Source organism: Atractosteus spatula, chromosome 11, assembly GCF_055471065.1.
Source record: "Atractosteus spatula isolate fAtrSpa1 chromosome 11, fAtrSpa1.hap1, whole genome shotgun sequence".
In the NCBI taxonomy this organism is placed as follows: domain Eukaryota; kingdom Metazoa; phylum Chordata; class Actinopteri; order Semionotiformes; family Lepisosteidae; genus Atractosteus; species Atractosteus spatula.
Window position 1 is genome coordinate 46,791,245 of NC_142716.1, and position 16,744 is coordinate 46,807,988.

The 16,744-nt window shown below is 44.2% G+C and overlaps 1 protein-coding gene across 3 annotated transcripts in view; it reads right to left on the reverse strand.

Annotated features, from left to right (window-relative positions):
• Window positions 1-16,744, reverse strand: part of LOC148824204 (myosin-10) — a 77,138-nt gene that overhangs the window by 54,164 nt on the left and 6,230 nt on the right. For all 3 annotated transcript variants that reach the window (XM_088927903.1, XM_088927902.1, XM_088927901.1), the window contains exon 3: window positions 11,124-11,280. In XM_088927903.1, coding sequence (XP_088784029.1) covers window positions 11,124-11,280 — 157 coding nt within the window. The remainder of the gene's footprint in view (window positions 1-11,123; window positions 11,281-16,744) is intronic.

The following is a 16,744-nucleotide window of genomic DNA, read 5'->3' on the forward strand; positions in this document are numbered from 1 at the left end:
TTGCGTCATTATTTTCCTAATTCTATTTTTCCCCAAGACAGATTAACAGGTACGCAACCTGCTAATTCACGGCACGAAGACTTGTTTTAGCATTTTTTCCCAACAAACCAGTTTCCGATCCTGGAACTCCATACCCAACATTCATTTGGTCTGTTTACTTGTCCTGGGGCATAGCAAACCATTTGTATCAAACCAGTGAATCATTTATATTTAGCTCACAAGCAATATAAATAACACTGAAGTACTGTATTTAAATACCAGAGCAAAGATACAGCACAATAATATGACCAGATGGTTTACAGACATTTCCTTGCATTGAGAATAACCAGACTCCTAGCCTGATGCCAACTCTCAATGGTCTTTGAGTGCACCGATAAATATTAAAAAAAAAAATCCATGTACATATATTAAAAAAAGGTAACAAGATACAAGAAGTCTCACAGTGAAAAAGAAAAACTCCGAGTCACTTTCAGTGACAAAACGATGAGCTAACCAAACAATACCCTGCTGAAAGAGAATAAAGGTTAAGTCACAAGAGGCTCAAGAAAGCTTTTCAGAACAATGCCTGGATTTTGAGGAAAAAAAAGTGCTACAAAAGAAATAGATGAGCAGACAGCTAACAACTAAGATAAGAAACAGAACCAGCTGTCTGACCAAACAATGCAGGAATTTGCTTGCAGATAATGTTTGAAATGCCGTTTATTAGTCATACAGTCCAGTTGACCCCATACCTCATTCAAATAAACTGTCAGACCAGCCACCTGGCCACAACTACAAAAGTGCACTGTCTGAAGGGAGTCCTGGTGTGAATTTCAAACAGGTTAGTCATCTTAGCATACACAGAGCTGGTGAGGTCAGCCATCAGTTCAGAGTGATGGGAGAAAGGCACAGGAATGAACAAACTCACGGTCAGAGCATCAGCAGAGCTGCTCTGCTCTACTGCAGTGGCTGTGAACCGGGGGGGGGGGAACCTCAGACTTAAAACAAAGAACATAAAACAAAACCAAATCATGTACCTGCTCTGACAGCGCATGTGCAGACTTGCAGTTCCACTTTAATATCTCATAATGAATAGCCACATTATTCTTCATTATGTCTAAACGCCTGATCTCTGGTGTATAAACTGTTCATACAGAGCAAAGCGTCTTGAAATGGGGTCCCCATCCACAAGCCAGGTGAAGCGCAAAATATTCTATGGCATGGTATTAAAAAATGCAGGCAAAGGTGGCACAAACTCTAAGAGAGCTAGAGCTTTGAGGCTTACAAACACTGTCCGCTGCGTTGAATGCTGTTCCTTGATAAGTGACATGAGCCATTTCTCCCATGCGCAGGATGAGTACATCCCTAAGCAGATGTACAGCACCTGTGCTAACGCATGGGTGATTAAAGCCAGAATTAAAGGTAAATGTACAGCACACGCTACCACCCACAGTACAGGATGTACAAAAGAACAAGCTGACGGTCCTCACAATGCCCTGCAAGACTTCCTTCCTCCCACACCTGCTGCTATTAACCTCCTTAAATGCCACTGAACTACAGGCTGCATCCTTTCTTACATTTTCTTTGACCCTCGCTAATCTAAAGGGCCTTAGGTTTTTACAAATGCCTAAAACAGCAGAATGATATCCTCCCTTCAGCTTCATTTGCCCTATATTTCAGAGAGTAGCGCCTCTCCAGAGACGCTGTGCTGTGGAAAACCGCTGTCCATCTACAGTTAGAACAATGTGCAATCTAACATACAGCAGGGAGCAAGACAATCCAAAGATTTTGTACTGCGCATTTACAGTCTTCCATTATCTGCAGCACTGCAGCAGAGCGGAGCTTGCAGAAGGAAAGCAAACAGAGACAACAGCCCCTCTGGGAGCTGTCAGGCTGCAGCCACACAGTCAGTCTGACCTCCAGCAGCTCATGGCTGGGTGAGGGCAGACAAGGAGGCAGTGTCCCCAGTGTGCATAAACACACTCTCCATAGCGAAGGCTCCAGAGTTTATCTCTGGTTTAGTCTATAAAGAGCTCCGTTTCATCTTTTTTTCCTCAGTTTGTGAACATCTACCACTTCCTTTAAAGTTTATTTTAACGCATCTTTCCCAGTTGCATACCGCCGAGGGTCAGTGTGTCACTATCACAGACTCGAGCCTCACTGAAGGTTTGTGATGTAAGAGAACGTCCACTGTCAGAAGACGGAGACGGAGCCTTTGAGCATGACAACAGCAGTGTAAAGCTGCAGACTTCAGTATTTGCCGATGTTCCTAAAATCAACCATTTAAGTACTTCAAGAAATTGTGAAGGTTTTACAATAAGACTTATAATACCTACGAAACGAAAAACACAAAACAAAGGGACTCCAGGTTCATTGGACTAGCTCCTGGGCCCTGTCCTGTAGAAACGAATCCTCTGTATTGCAACTGTGGAATCATCTCACTGAGCCAGTTCTTGAAACAGGGTACGATGACCGACTGAAATGAGACCTCTGATGGAAGGTAGAAACTATGGTGTTACATTTTACCTGCTCATCTGAAGCATGTTAGGAACATCACAGGTGTGTCCTCTTACCACCCGTGTAGAATTAAACTCAAAATACCTTAATCATCCCCAGGGGGAGGCAAATTAAGACGATTCAGTGACTGAAGATCCTTGCTCTGCCTGCCAAACGTTGAAAAATGGCTAAACAGCTAATCAAGATTACATTACTGTTATGCCTTTCCTACTGGGGTATCTTCTAAACCCCTAAAACAACCTCAGCATTTCATGCACTGTTCTGAAGACTGACCATCTTAATGATTTGTTGTGTGTGCACAGTCCAACTGTTGGCCAGATTCAGCCAACAGATTCAAGGTTTGCTTGCCTGGTCTTCAGCCAACATTCACAAGATGGGCGACAGCACCTTTTCTAGTGCAGACACTCCAACTGCGGACATTTTCAAAAGAGCTTAATGGCCAAAGTGCTGTGTTACAGTGCTTGTAATGTGCAAACTATAGATGTAAAATGAGAAAGGCCAAAAAATACTTAGATGTTTATGCATACATTTGTGTTCTACACACTGTAGACTATGAAAACATGCATTTACAGGAAATCAATTAAAAAGACACACAATTCCGGGATTAGTTAAAAATGCAGAAGTCAAATCAAGGGGACATTAGAATTAGAAGTAGTAAGAACCTATTTAGAATACGGTATACAATTCTGGTCACCATAATTCAAATGTATTGCTGCTCTGGAAATGGTCCATGGAAAAATAAGTAGATATACTTCCAGGCTCAAAGAAATATCTAACACGGACAGGCTTAAAGACTCTTTTTAGGACTGCATAGAGATGATTAATGAAGAGACCCAATTCAAGTATTCAACGTTTCTCAAAAGACTGACTGACCCCATTGACCTTTTCAGGATCAACGATGATATGTGAACCAGATGACACAAGGAGAAATCACACACTGAAAACGAGGCTTTTGTTCTTTTACAGTCTGGAACAAGCTGTCCGGCCATGGTGTTGAAGCTAATGCAAAGGTTACTCAAGAGAGGGCTGGGATCCTCAGAACAATCTGCTACTAATAACCAATTGACCAAAACAGGCAAAATGGTCTCCTCTTGTCTGGAACTATTAGGTCCTTACACTTTCAGAGGAGGTAAAAGCACAATGCAAAGCCTCATTGTGCTTCAAAGAATGTTTATGAAACCCATTTACAGCTCATTACGGGATTTATTGATACCAGGTGGGTTAGGAGATTGCAGAGCGTTGGACAGCACACTCCCTCCAGCATGCCTAGCCCCCAGTGACCACGAGTTGTGAAGTATTGGGACATCAAATGGAACATAATGTTCTCTACTTATTTCTCCAGGCCTCGCAGAAGCTCCTCTTTCTACTGGGGCTCACAACACATCGCAAACAGCGTGTCGTACTTTAAAACCACAGCGTTATGCACTACCCTCAAAACTAGAAAATGATCTGCATTCCTATGGTAAAAAAAAATGCTGCAGCTTTTCTATATTTAATTTTCAAGAGGACTTCTGATGCAACATAACAATGGTCCAATTATAAAAAATAAACCTCTGAAAAGTGCAGATGTTGCACCACTTTTGGCAACACTAGCTGAATACAGTTGGAAGTTTATAAAACATAGCTCATGGGTCATTGTTAGACAAAATCCGTCTGGAAACAGTCACTTATTCTGACACTTAAGACGTAAGTCTCCAGAAAGGTGTTATTACCCTTTAGCTATTGGCAAAATCACGGTAAAAGACTGCTGGGCACTGAGAGCTTGCCACAGTAGATGTAAATACATACTAAAGCTGCTCTCGAAGTCTGTTCCAGACAGATGGTTACGGTTAAAAGAACATTAGCATTTCCTGGCTACATGCTCCAGAAATGTTAAAATTAGACTGCTGTGCCCTCATTGCATGCATTCAATGGCCAATGAGACAGGTTATGGAAACTATTTTGCGATTTAAACAACTGCAGTTAAAGGCCTTTGTCAAAACAATATAAAAGTTACACCTACCTTTAAACGTTATTTTCATAAGCTGTAAGATTTATATATGAACCAGCTTCCTTAAACAGGCAGCAGTGATTTATCATTATGTATACTGGAGGAAATGCATTTCATTCGTTACTGCTTTTAACTATAAAGCCATTTATCATTAGTACATGGTCCTGCAACTGCAACTTGATAAAAAAGTATAATGGAGACCTGGCAGCTGCCAGATCATTTCTATTTGTGGAAACACTTGTTAAATTTCACTTATTTAATAGTGCAATGCAGTGGTCATTGGCCGCAATGCTCATTTAGTTTTGTAAGCCTTCCAACCCCTTTTAAGCACTCGATATTTTTGCATGCTAAAGAATACCCCATCTTTGTGTTGTTTTACCCGGATCCACAAGAGGCAAGAGTATGGTCTCCGATCGCAGGTCAACGATGGGGAAGGTTTGCTGTTCTTTGCAGGGGCCAGGTAACTGTATCCAGCTGGCTGACAGCACAGCAATCCTGACTATGTCCAACTACTGTAAACATTTGCAGATGGACTGCAATCGCACTGCTATCCCCAAGCCTAGCTGGATAAAGGCCTGGCACCAGACATCATCTTCCGGGGAGACTTAGTGCATCCGATCAAGGTCTCTAGCACAGGACGGGACAGTTCCCAGTTAAAGGGATTATTAACAAGTCTCGTCCAATTTCATCTGCCTGCCTCCCTACCAACAAACAACATTTAAAAGGCTGTAATCTCTTTCTTAAACACACTGTGAAAAGCGCAAGTCTTCTTGAGGAATTGTGCAAAGAACAGCAACAAGACTACACCCTCAAGAAGAGGATTTATCAGTGGGGGAAAAAAGCTCCAGGGCATAGCTGAAAAAAGGAAAAGGTTCTGCAAAGAGAAAAACCTGTTAAGATTGACATTATGGCTGGATCCTACTCAAGCGTTTTATCTACCATTTTAAGTCACCATTGCAACATTTCCAATTTCTGCTAAGTGCCCATGCTGTAGTCAGACCAACACCACCTAGACCAGCACTTTTTAAATGTTTTTGGACAGAAACCATGCCCACAGGCACCAGACCTGTGTTTGGATCAGCTGCTGGTGGACCAAATTCTGCCTTTTGTTGCCCGCTTCAACCCTACTACACTCCAACTCCCTATTAAACAAGTCAGAGCAAAAGTCTGAACATCCGTCCTTTCCCGCCACTAGAACTGCAGCGCACACCCATTAGAAGATCAGTGTGATGGGGCAACCAAGGGGTTGGGATTGGGATTGGGAGGCATGGGAGAATTTCAGCAATACTAAAAACGGTTTTGTTTTTTTGTTTTGTTTCTGAGACCCAGCAACATCAGTAAAACCCGCCAAGAGAAACAGGCTTGTGTCCCTTACGAACCCCACAGCTGCAAGCATGCCAGAACGAAAGTGCAGGAGTGCAGGGGGAGGAGTGCTGGACTTCACGAAGCCAGACCTCTGACCGACCAGCGCAGCTCTCGGGACTGAAGAGGCCGCAGAAGGGACAGGCTTTTATCCCAGGCCTGTCCGCTCTTCTCCGCGGGGGGGGGGGGGGGGGCTCCCCAAGCTGGCTGACCATCGCCCGTCGTCCATGACTTCTCACACCTGTCTCCCGTCTCTCGCCGTGCGTTAACTCCGGAGGAACACAGGACGTCTGTTCGGCGAAGCGCCGACTCCTGCAGCCCCCTCGGCAGCAGCGGCACAAAGCCATCATTGTGCTGCCCGAGGTGGGTCTCGCTTTCTCTCTCTCTCTCTCTCTCTCGCAGCTCTCGAGTGGGGACCGCTCCGCACTGGAGCATTTCGAAAACTCAACACTGGAGCACAACTGGTCAGGGGGCCAGTCGGACAGCGCAGCAGCCGAGCAGCTCCGACTTCCAGTCGTCACCCTGCATGACGCGCAACGCGTCGCTCACTGCGTCTTTGTTCCAATTTCTTTCCAACCCTTAACAAGTTCCTAACACAAAATACACCGCGGTCCTATCTTATTCTGAATTGACATAAAGCTGTGGCCCCCCCACACAAGTAACTTGCTGAGCCTCGAGGCCATTCTGTTCGGACAACCCAAACAAGCAGGACCCGACAAGGACGTCGCTTCAGTAAACAGAAGGAAACCCAGAAGGATCTTTAAAAGAAAACACGCACAGGAAACTGCCAAAAACCACTGCCTTTGTTTGTGTTTAATCAGAGCGGGAGAATGCGAGACGTGGCCTCGGGAGGCATGCTGTGAAGCTGCACAGCCGGCGCTCGCCCGCCTGTCCGCCCGCCACCACACAGACCCTTTCACTCCCGGCCCGACCGGCAGCTCCGTTCCACGTTCCCCTGATTCAGTCTTCCGTCGTTTAGAGAAGCGGAACAGACGCCGACAGCCGTTCTGCTGCAAGTCTGGAACCTGCAGCCAAAGCAGAAGCAGGAGGCGTGAAGTTTCTGTGGGAACGGCGAAGCTCGGTGGATTGGAGAAAGTTCAAGTGAGGCGCGGAAAAAGTTCAGGGTTAGGGGAATGAACAAGGGAATACAGCAAAGCATTTATCCCAGCTCCATTTTAATAAAAAGCCAGACGGTAAGAGAACGGACAGAAGTCAAATGTGTCTGTATTTGTGGTCATCCATCACATTAAAAAAAAAGCCATTAAAAAAATCGACTGGTCAGACATGGATCAAAGGCAAGAGCACTAGCCGAGCTGGAGCATATCGTACACCCAGCAGTGGTCAATACTCTTTTAGCTGGCCTGTCACCCAGAAAGACATTTCATCGTGCCATACATTGTGCATGACTCACTAATGCCATCCATCTGAAATAATACCACCTCCAGAAAGACCGCTTTACTGAGGTTAGCACTGTCCTAATAACCCTTAAACTGTAGATGACTAAGGAGACAGTTGTTCTGACTATGGGGGCAAAGATGACCTCACTCAACAGACCAATCCTGAGGTCCCATATCCATTTAGCTCTTAAACACGCGGCTACACAACTTCACAGTAAAGCCGAGTCAAGAAAAACACATCTGTTGCTCAGAACAAGGGAAAACAATATGCTCTTCAACATCTATATTTGTCTATGTCAGCCATCAGCGAGTGGAAAGTATGATGCAACTGCAGCTCCACAAATACACAGCCTAAATCTGGGGTATTATTCACCACAGCCTAGTTTTGCAGTTATAATTGGATATTGCTCTTCTTGTTTAACGACTACATTGCTTCTGTCCATCTATCAGGCTATTTTCATTATTAATGAAGGCTACATGTAGATGAGATCTTCAGATTCTGCTTCTCTTCAAATTCTGCTCCACAGTCTTAGGTGAAGCTACCAGTTCATGTCAGGAACTGGGAGACTTTTCAACGATGGTCTTGCAGCTTTCTCCAACAACCTCTCCTGCGGGGCGTTTCCACCCAAGTAAAAGCAATCGTCTACAGAGTCATCTTCCACCAGAGCAAAAGAACTCAAGTGAGAACCAGCTACTGCAGAAACAGATTCACCTCCTAAAGCAAGCAAGGATATAAACAAGCAAGAAGGCAAAAACAGCATTTTGTTTCTGGACATACGTACAACCCTGGATGCACACTATGGTTGTGGGTTTCTGTAACATAAGGCTTACTAGCAATAGGAGCACATTAATCCCATCTGGTTTGGCTGCTACTTGCTTATTGGTCCATGGGTCTTGCCCAGCTATTTTGAAAGACCCCAGGGAATCTAAACCAATGACTCAAAAGCTGGTTTCAAGCCATCGTGTGGCTATTTGTGCTTGAACTGAAAATAAGTATAGTCCTTCAGACAAATAACAGCTACTGACCATGAAAGATAAGGATATCTATAAGATATACTGCACTGTATACGAGAGCATGTCCTTTTAAGCTTCCAGAAATCAATCACATTCTACTGCATTTTGTTAGCCCAAAGATTCTCTGTGAGCGTAGCAGATCAGAAAAATATTCCACACAGATTTACCTTTGACAGAAAATGGTGAAAGATTTAGCAAGAATAAAGGGTACTGCCGGGTACAGAGATCCACCTTATGACTGAACTCTCCATCTTTCAGGTTGTCTCTTTTTTTTTTATCATGAAGGTTACACACTGCAAACAGAAGCAATAAGCCGATAAAGCCTTTGACTCAAATTTAGTACTTTAACCCTGCTCGGGCTCCCAGTACAGGCTTCACGGAGACACAATTCAAGATAAAGGCCTCCTGCTGGACCCCATGGATTTCAAAAGGCAGAGCTATGACATTGTGTGCCGATGAACCAAGATGATCTATTTGGTTCTTATGGTACTTCCTTTTTGGATCCAGCACTAGGAACGCCACATTCCTGGCATCACTAACAAAACACTGTCGGAGGAAAAACAAAGAAATGCCACTCTTTACAAATGTTATTTCCATTCCTCTCACTAAAATATTTCTTAAATTCAGCCAAGACGCATTAAAAAAAAATCCTCATGTACTGTGCTCCATTTTCCAAACAGTCATTCTGCAGAACTGGACAGTATAAAGGCTGAACCAGCTGCAGATTTCAAACAGACTTTTTCAGTGCTGAAAGGTTTGAAACTTTCATGTAAATACCACAATGCATGACACATTAAATGAAGTGGTTGATGTGTAAAGGCTAGTGTATTAACATAAGTCAGCAATTAAAACTGGCTATTTACAGTAATTTCTGCATGACATATGCAGAAAATTATTTTAATTAAAAGCACGATTGCTGGCATAGTCAAAATTAGCTCATCTGCGCCAACATGCTCTTGTGGTTGACTACAGCTGGGCCAGGTGTTGAGTTTCACTGCTGTGGGACATGAGGAGAAGCCTGACTAAACCTTGCTTGCAGTTCATGTGGCTCATTCGGTGGTCTGTCACTGTGAAAACTGGAGAAGAGGCTTGAACAATAAGAGGCTTGTACTCAAGTTTTATGTTCTTCTGTGAAGCACAAGTAGGAACAAAGGTGCATCAGCAGTCTCATTAAGAAAAGGAGCTCAGGGCGCACACTTTCTCAATACTACAGTCACAGAAAAACTTCCCACTGTCTCCAATAATGTCAGCCACTAATTTATCACACCACACTTGACAAAAGCTTACAAAGGATAATTTAACAATAGAAGTCTATGCATCTTGCACAGCATCCACATCTTGAAGGACAGGGAACAGAAACAGTAGGACCAATGCTCAATAAACATTGGTCATTAAACTGTACCTGTAACAACTCTTCAAGAAGGAAGGTGCCTGTACAAAGATTGCGATTTCACAATGCTTTCCAAATGCAGTAATTATATTTCACCAAAAAAAGCAGTGCACTCCTTTAACAATGGCATGCCTGGTCACAGCTACTGTATGCTTTCAGACTCGAACCCTGACGAACACTGGCTGTGTGGAAAGCTCATGACCTGGATGTTTTCTTATTATGTGTGTGGCTCGGCTGCAGGATGATCCGAATCCCTACTGTCATCACTCAAGGATTAAGCCCTGAAACCGGCTCATTCCCTAAGAGGACACCAAAGCAAATCTGACGTCCGGCGTCTCACTCATGTGCCTGCGTTAAAAATCATGCAGAAGGAAGAGGCTTTGTCCAGACTGGAGATCAGTCGCATCACATTAACTCTGCGCTGATCATCTTGAAGAACGTTAGCCTCTTAACTTCAGGCACACAAATCCCCTAGTTTATAGCAGAATCCCAAAGAAAAGGGAACTGCAGATTTCTCAAATCATTCCTCTAGGAAACTTGCCTTTCTTCTTTACGTAAATTTAAACTTCACTCCTGTATTGTCATTAGAGGAAAACACTGCTTTTCTTTTTTGGGAGGCCTTATTCTGATACTTCTCAACTGATATGCAAGAATAGTTTTCTAGAGTCTGTTCTGCTAGGTAATCAAATGTTTACTTAACATTAGGAGGATCAAAGAAAATTACAATTTGTACAACTGTACATCACTAATACAATTCAAATGTCACTAGTAAATTGTTTTCCCATTGTTACCACATTAACCTTTCAAACATGAATACACCCTGATGGGCTGCATTACAGATAAGGGTGAGCAGCCACTTAACCCCAGATGAACTCTTTCAAAACAATGTGTAATGGTTACGAGCTGAGTGACTCATTTCCTCAATATTTTTGGTTTTAGACATAAAAGGCCACGGCCGTAGCAGAAAAAAGTATTTTTCCTCATAACCAGCGTGACAGAAAATCACGATACTTTCTATAGAGTCAAATATTGCGGCAACAAAATGACTCAAAAACCCTCTATATCATTTCATAGAAAACCAAGCTTTGTACCAGAAGGGATGGTTTTGTTTGGTGCGCAGTCACGGTCATATTTAAAAATTGTCTGAATTCTTCTTATCTAGGAAACTGACACACCAGCATGAAAGGGGTAGAATACCATTCACTGCTCCTTCACTTCACAGCCTAGTACTAGCCTAGCGCTCCCGCCTGCCTACAACAACAGCAACACAGCCCAACTTCAAGATGACCGCATGGCCTCACCCACCCGCATCAACTGGGTCTGTTCGCTAGACACCGACGGGTGCCGACACATCGAATCAATTTTTTTGAACAGCATCGGACAGTTCATAAGCTTGATGAAAAAGAGAAATGTTTTAATCCCAAACATGGAAGCTAGGGAAAAACGTGACTCGGCGAATTCCCGGCTTCCTTACCTTGCAGCATGCATCTGTAGGCCGACTCGGAGATGGCGTAGATGTGTGGCGGCATCTCGTGCCTCTTTTTCCCTCGGTACATTTCGATGATGTTCTCGGAGTAGATGGGCAGGTTCTTATAGGGATTTATGACCACGCAGAAAAGCCCAGAATAAGTCTAAGGGGAAAGAAAAAAAAAGTCATGAATAAGGATCATGAAACAAATTCACCTCATTTCGAGCGTATACATCAGGCACTACGACTGTCCTTCAGCAGTCCCTAAGCATGTAAGAAAGGAACTTAAAACAAGGAATTCAACAGATGAAAAAAAATTAGGCAGTCACTAGGCAGTTGCAGTTATTAAATGCATTTGGAACTGCCAAAGTATTATGCAGATTCCACTCTGACAGCCTTTGCAAATCCATTTGTTACAAAGGCTGACAAAGAGGAGGAAATAATTATTCTTCTTAAAATAACTGGCATCTTCCATTATACGATACACAAGATCCATTTCACAGCTCAGCCTCACTGAAAGTCAAAACACGATTAGATTTAGTTTACAATTAACAGAAGAATTTGACTCCTTTTCTTTAAAATGGACAGATTTAACTCATGAGTTGCAACTTTCTAATTTGATCCCGTGGGTTGGAATGATAATACAGGTGGAGGTAGAAAAAGATTTTTATCCGGTAGTACAGAACAACAAAGAGGCAGTGAAAAGGAGAAATGGCTGGAGTTCCCCAGCTCTAGGGGCGACGTTCATAATCTCAAGAAGAAATGCTCTTTGCTGGGGACGGAAGTGCTACTGGGATGAAACTTGAAAGGAGATTATGGATCCCAAGAACACGATCTGCACTGAACAGTCTGACAGTCCACATACACTTGTGTGAACCTGAATACTAACACAATGACACAATAATAAAGGAAATAAATGACAAGGGCTTGGATGACGCACAAGCCCAGCTAGAGAAAGGGAAGACAGCGCCGGCACAAGGACACCAGACTCCATCGCCATACACAGCACTGCGGTAGCTACAGGGGGCAGACCCGGCCGAAATTATACATTAACTGCAACGGCAAACATCACGTCTCTCTCTTTCTCAACAGGTTTTCGGGTCTGTAATTTACTGCTCACTGAACTGACGTGTTACTCTAACAACATCCAAACGAAGTGAATTAACCTTCAAAGCCTTTTTTTTAAGTGCTCGGCCTGGCCGACATCACTGGTATTTAAAATAAACTCAGGAGGAATTTCACATATATTAAAAAGTAATGAAGTGCTGCTTACTGGACTGTTGCCACCTCATTTCTTCCCCCTTATTTTTGGTGCTGCAGCTCATTTGAAATTCCTGCCTCACTCACATTATCCTGTCAAGGAGCGCAGACTTGGGCTGAATATGCATTAAACCCAGACTGGGGCTGCGGTTTCTGCAGCACTTGACAGAGCTTGCAGGATGATAACTATGATAACTACGGCTAATTAACCCAGGGTAACCAAATCAGCTCGAAGGTTTTCCAACGCTCATGAAACTAATTGCAATATTGGAGTATCTGCCCCACAGATGGGGGAAAAGCAGCCGCCAAGAAGGCAAGTCTGTCACGGCCTGCAGGCAGGGGACTTGAGGAGAGTCCTGCAGAGGAGCAACCCTGTAATTCTGATGTTTGCACAATAAGGGGCAGGAGTGAGGAGTGCTACAGCCGTCTAACCCCACCACTGTCAGAACAAGGCAGTCCAAAAAAAGAATGCTCACTCCCTGGCATAAGAAAAGCATCAACATTACTTTGCAGCTCATTGCTAGAAAGTGTGCCAGAAATGGAACTGGCTAGCGCTGTATCCCACATTTCACGCCCATTTCTGCGTTTACCTATTTTTTCTAGTGTTACAAGCATGTTGCCACCCATTTTTTGGATATTATTTTGCAAGATCGTTTTCCGAAATGCCCATATCAAACAGACAACGAAAGCGTGTTTTTTTTTAAAAAAAAATACAGGGCATGTACAGCGCAAAGTTTAACCACGGTAAACTAAAAAAAAAACGCAGAATCGCCGCCCAGAATTCATCTTCAAAGAAATGAACTACCCCAACCTCAACAAACAAAAACAAACAAGAGTGAAAAGGAAATTCTTGTCGGGAGGCACAGTGCAGGTCAGCAGCCCTTGTCCCCCGGGAGGGCAGGGGGCAGCCAGCCTGCCTGCCCTGTTGCTCATAAAAGCCCCGGGACGCTGGAACGCACGCTCCCCTGGCCATGACCCAGGCACAGAATTCCTGTTAGGACACCCCTGAGGCACAGGGGACACAGGCCAGGAGCTCCAAGCCCACCGAGGCCATCAGTTACCCATGGCATGCCAAAAACTACAACCACCATGCTTTTGAGGTCTTACTGAAGAAATACGAGCAATGTGGTTTTGAACCTTTAATAATAAATATGAATAAAGCAGGCATTGTTTTACATATTTCAAAGTGAGAAAGCACACTAGTGAGCTTTATAAAATCAGAAACAAAGAGGGAAGAATAGGTTCCAGACAATGCCTGTTTAGCCACAAATTCAAGACGAGCCTTCTTTGAGGAATTTGAGAAATCATACTGGTAAATCCTGCAGAACCCCGGTCTCAAAGGCACAAGCACAGATTGGCCAAACGAGTGCTGACTGCGCTTTCTACAAGAGAGGAGCGAGGCAGGCAGATAGATAAGCTGTCACGTCACAGAGGCAGCCGAGATGACTCAGTGGGGCACTGCTAGCGAAGGCCTCTGGAATCCTGCTGGGATTACAGAAATCGCTGCATTAAGGCAGGACCCTTTCAGTTCGATTCGTCGGGGCTGGCTCACGTGAAAACCAGCACCAGTCGATCTGAGGCGATCTGGATCTCAGGTCGCCTGGCCAGGCGTAGGCAAAGCCAGTATCTGAATCGCACTGCACTATACAAGTGGGTTTCTACATAACTTCATTGAAAACTAAAAATGTGGTTCTGCAATTAGAACAGTGTTAAAAATGTTTAATTATTCCAGCTATTAAAAATGTATTTGTCAGCTGTGTACAGCAGAGCAGTAATCTACGCAGCAGGTTCGACGTGCTGACTGCAGCCCTGTATACAGATACAGTACTTATTGTATTTCCTAGCACTGCTTGCTTAACGAATGTCAAGCTGGCCACAAACCAGCCTGTGGTCTGAAGCAGGAAAGGAGTGGTTTGGGTTTGAAACCCTTTCATATTCAGAAACCGGAACTTCTGTCAGTACGAAAGTATGAAGGTTAGAAAAAAAAAATCACTGCAAACACTAAGCAACACGTACAAACGACGAGGATTTTAAAGATTATAGCAATACAAAAGGAGGAATTCCAGTTATAAGACTAGCAGAGGCTAACATCCCTTCTCTGAGGTCTCCAAGAAAGGCATTACGCTATAGAATGTGAAGAACGAAGAAAACCCCAGCCCAACGTACGCCCACAAAGTATCAGAAAACATTGAGCAAATGAAATTTTGTGGGGGGATTTTTTGGTTAAAAGTTTGGGACAGCTTCCAGATTTTATTTTCAGCTTCAAAGCACACATTACACATTGCAAAGAGACAAAAACCTCTCACCAGAAGCTGCCCTGAAGATTTAAAGGGAAAAGCTGCAAAAAAAAAAAATGGAAGCATTATGCCCCCCCCCCCAAAACATTCCATGCCCAAAAAATTAACCTTCACTCCTGCAGAGAGCGCAGATTCGTTTCGCCGTCCTTCTTTAAAATTAAAACAATGTCTTCATTCTCACCATCCCAGCCCTGACCCCTAGGGTCCATCCCTCTCCCTGCCTTCTCTCCCTAATCACTCCCCACCATCACCCCATTCAGCCTCCTCCACGCGGGGGGCGTCAAGAGTAAGGAAAAAGGGTGCAAGAAAGCCCCACTGTTTTCACATGCAGACACCTCATCTGATAGCAGGCAGGATTTTAAGGCACGCTTGCAAAGAAACTGCCCTGGAGAAAAACTTTTAGCCTGCAGGTCAAGAGAAAGGCCATGAACAGAAGGCGTGCATAAGCAGTGCAAGGCCTCAGCCGCGGCAGGGAGACTCCGATTCGGGATTGTGAAACGTGACCTGCGAGCTGCACCCCACAGGGAGAGACCGAGCGAAGCAGCAACTCCCCTTGCACCACTTGTGCTCAATACATCTATTCTACCAACACGCCCCATACCGCTTTTAGTATTTATTGCTTCTCGTGTTACTGTTCTTTTTGCACGGAGGATAATGCATTTACACACTTCCCCCAAGGACGGCGTGATTAAGACCAGCCCTTCAGCAAAGCCTGGAGGAATAGCTTAACACGCTAATGAAATGAAAGCCACTCTAATGGAGTACCAGCAGCTGAACTTCTTGACAGAGCCCTGCTGGAAGACATCACCACTCCATGTGGCCTTGAGCTGGTCTTTAAGAGCAGCAACTGCGGACTTCAAACCCCTGAAACTTTTCCATGTCTATCGATTTAAATGCACGCTCAAGAAATTCGCCTCACGCTGAAATGTGACAATGCCAAACAGGAAGGAGACGGAGCCTAGCGCCACCCCCACCGGGACTTTAGACCATGATCATGTTGACATTCATTATAGTTTGTATTTGGAATAACCTAAGTGGCACCATGGCAACTCCATAGAAACGTGTCGCAAGACACCAAGCATGGTTGACCACAAGCCAATCGCAGAACAGGAGGGGCCACATGACAGAGCATATGAAGAACTCCCAGCACATACCAGCTGACTGACGATGCCTAAAGAGCAAAGTTTTCATTCATTGTCTGGATTTTAGCTTGAAACACCAGCAACTTCTGCAATAATTCCATCAAAGCAAACCTCTGCTTTCTGAGAGCCTTCTCATTGCAATCAAGAAAGAGGTTCTTTCTGACCTAAACATCCAAGGTTGATCAGCAAATTAATTGCACTTGCATCCCTAAGGATCCCATAGTGCTGCACATTATGGGAAGGGGATCAGATTGATCCACTCCTGAAACTCAGCACCTCCTGCGTGACTTGAGGCAACCATCCTGCACCAGCAGCCCCAGCAGTCAGCAGATCAGTGAGTAATCACTTCATCCACTCAATTTGGAGGGTAATTCAGGAAGGCCAGACTGTAGAGAGGGGTATGCAGCCAGAGCACCCAGATTAATACACCTGCCGTTTCAAACATGGACAGAGCAAGCTGGGTTTCCCTGGATGACTCTGCTTCCGGTAATGACCGGACCCAGCCTCCCCGAGCTTCCAAGCAGACATCTTTGCAGTTCGGCTACTAGCATCACTAGCATCAGCTGAACTGGCTGAAGACACAGACTGTTAAAACAAGCTTGTGGAACAAGCTGCCCAGCCGTGCTGTTAAAGCTGATGCCCTGGTTTCTTTCAAGAAAAGGGTGGGTGAGATTCTGGGCTCAATAAGTTGCTCACGACCAGAACTGGATACACAGACTACTTTGCCCCTTATGACTGAATTTAAAACCCCAAAACTGACTTATTTCAAACTACACAATGTCCTTCCTTCAAAAACACCCCCACAGAAAAAGGAAGCACAACATTAATTCTACAAAATGAGCATTGAATAAAGGCTTCCGATAAAAATCAGCTGTTTTCAATTTTCTAATTTTCTGCATTTGTCAGAAATCTGTAACACCAACACAAA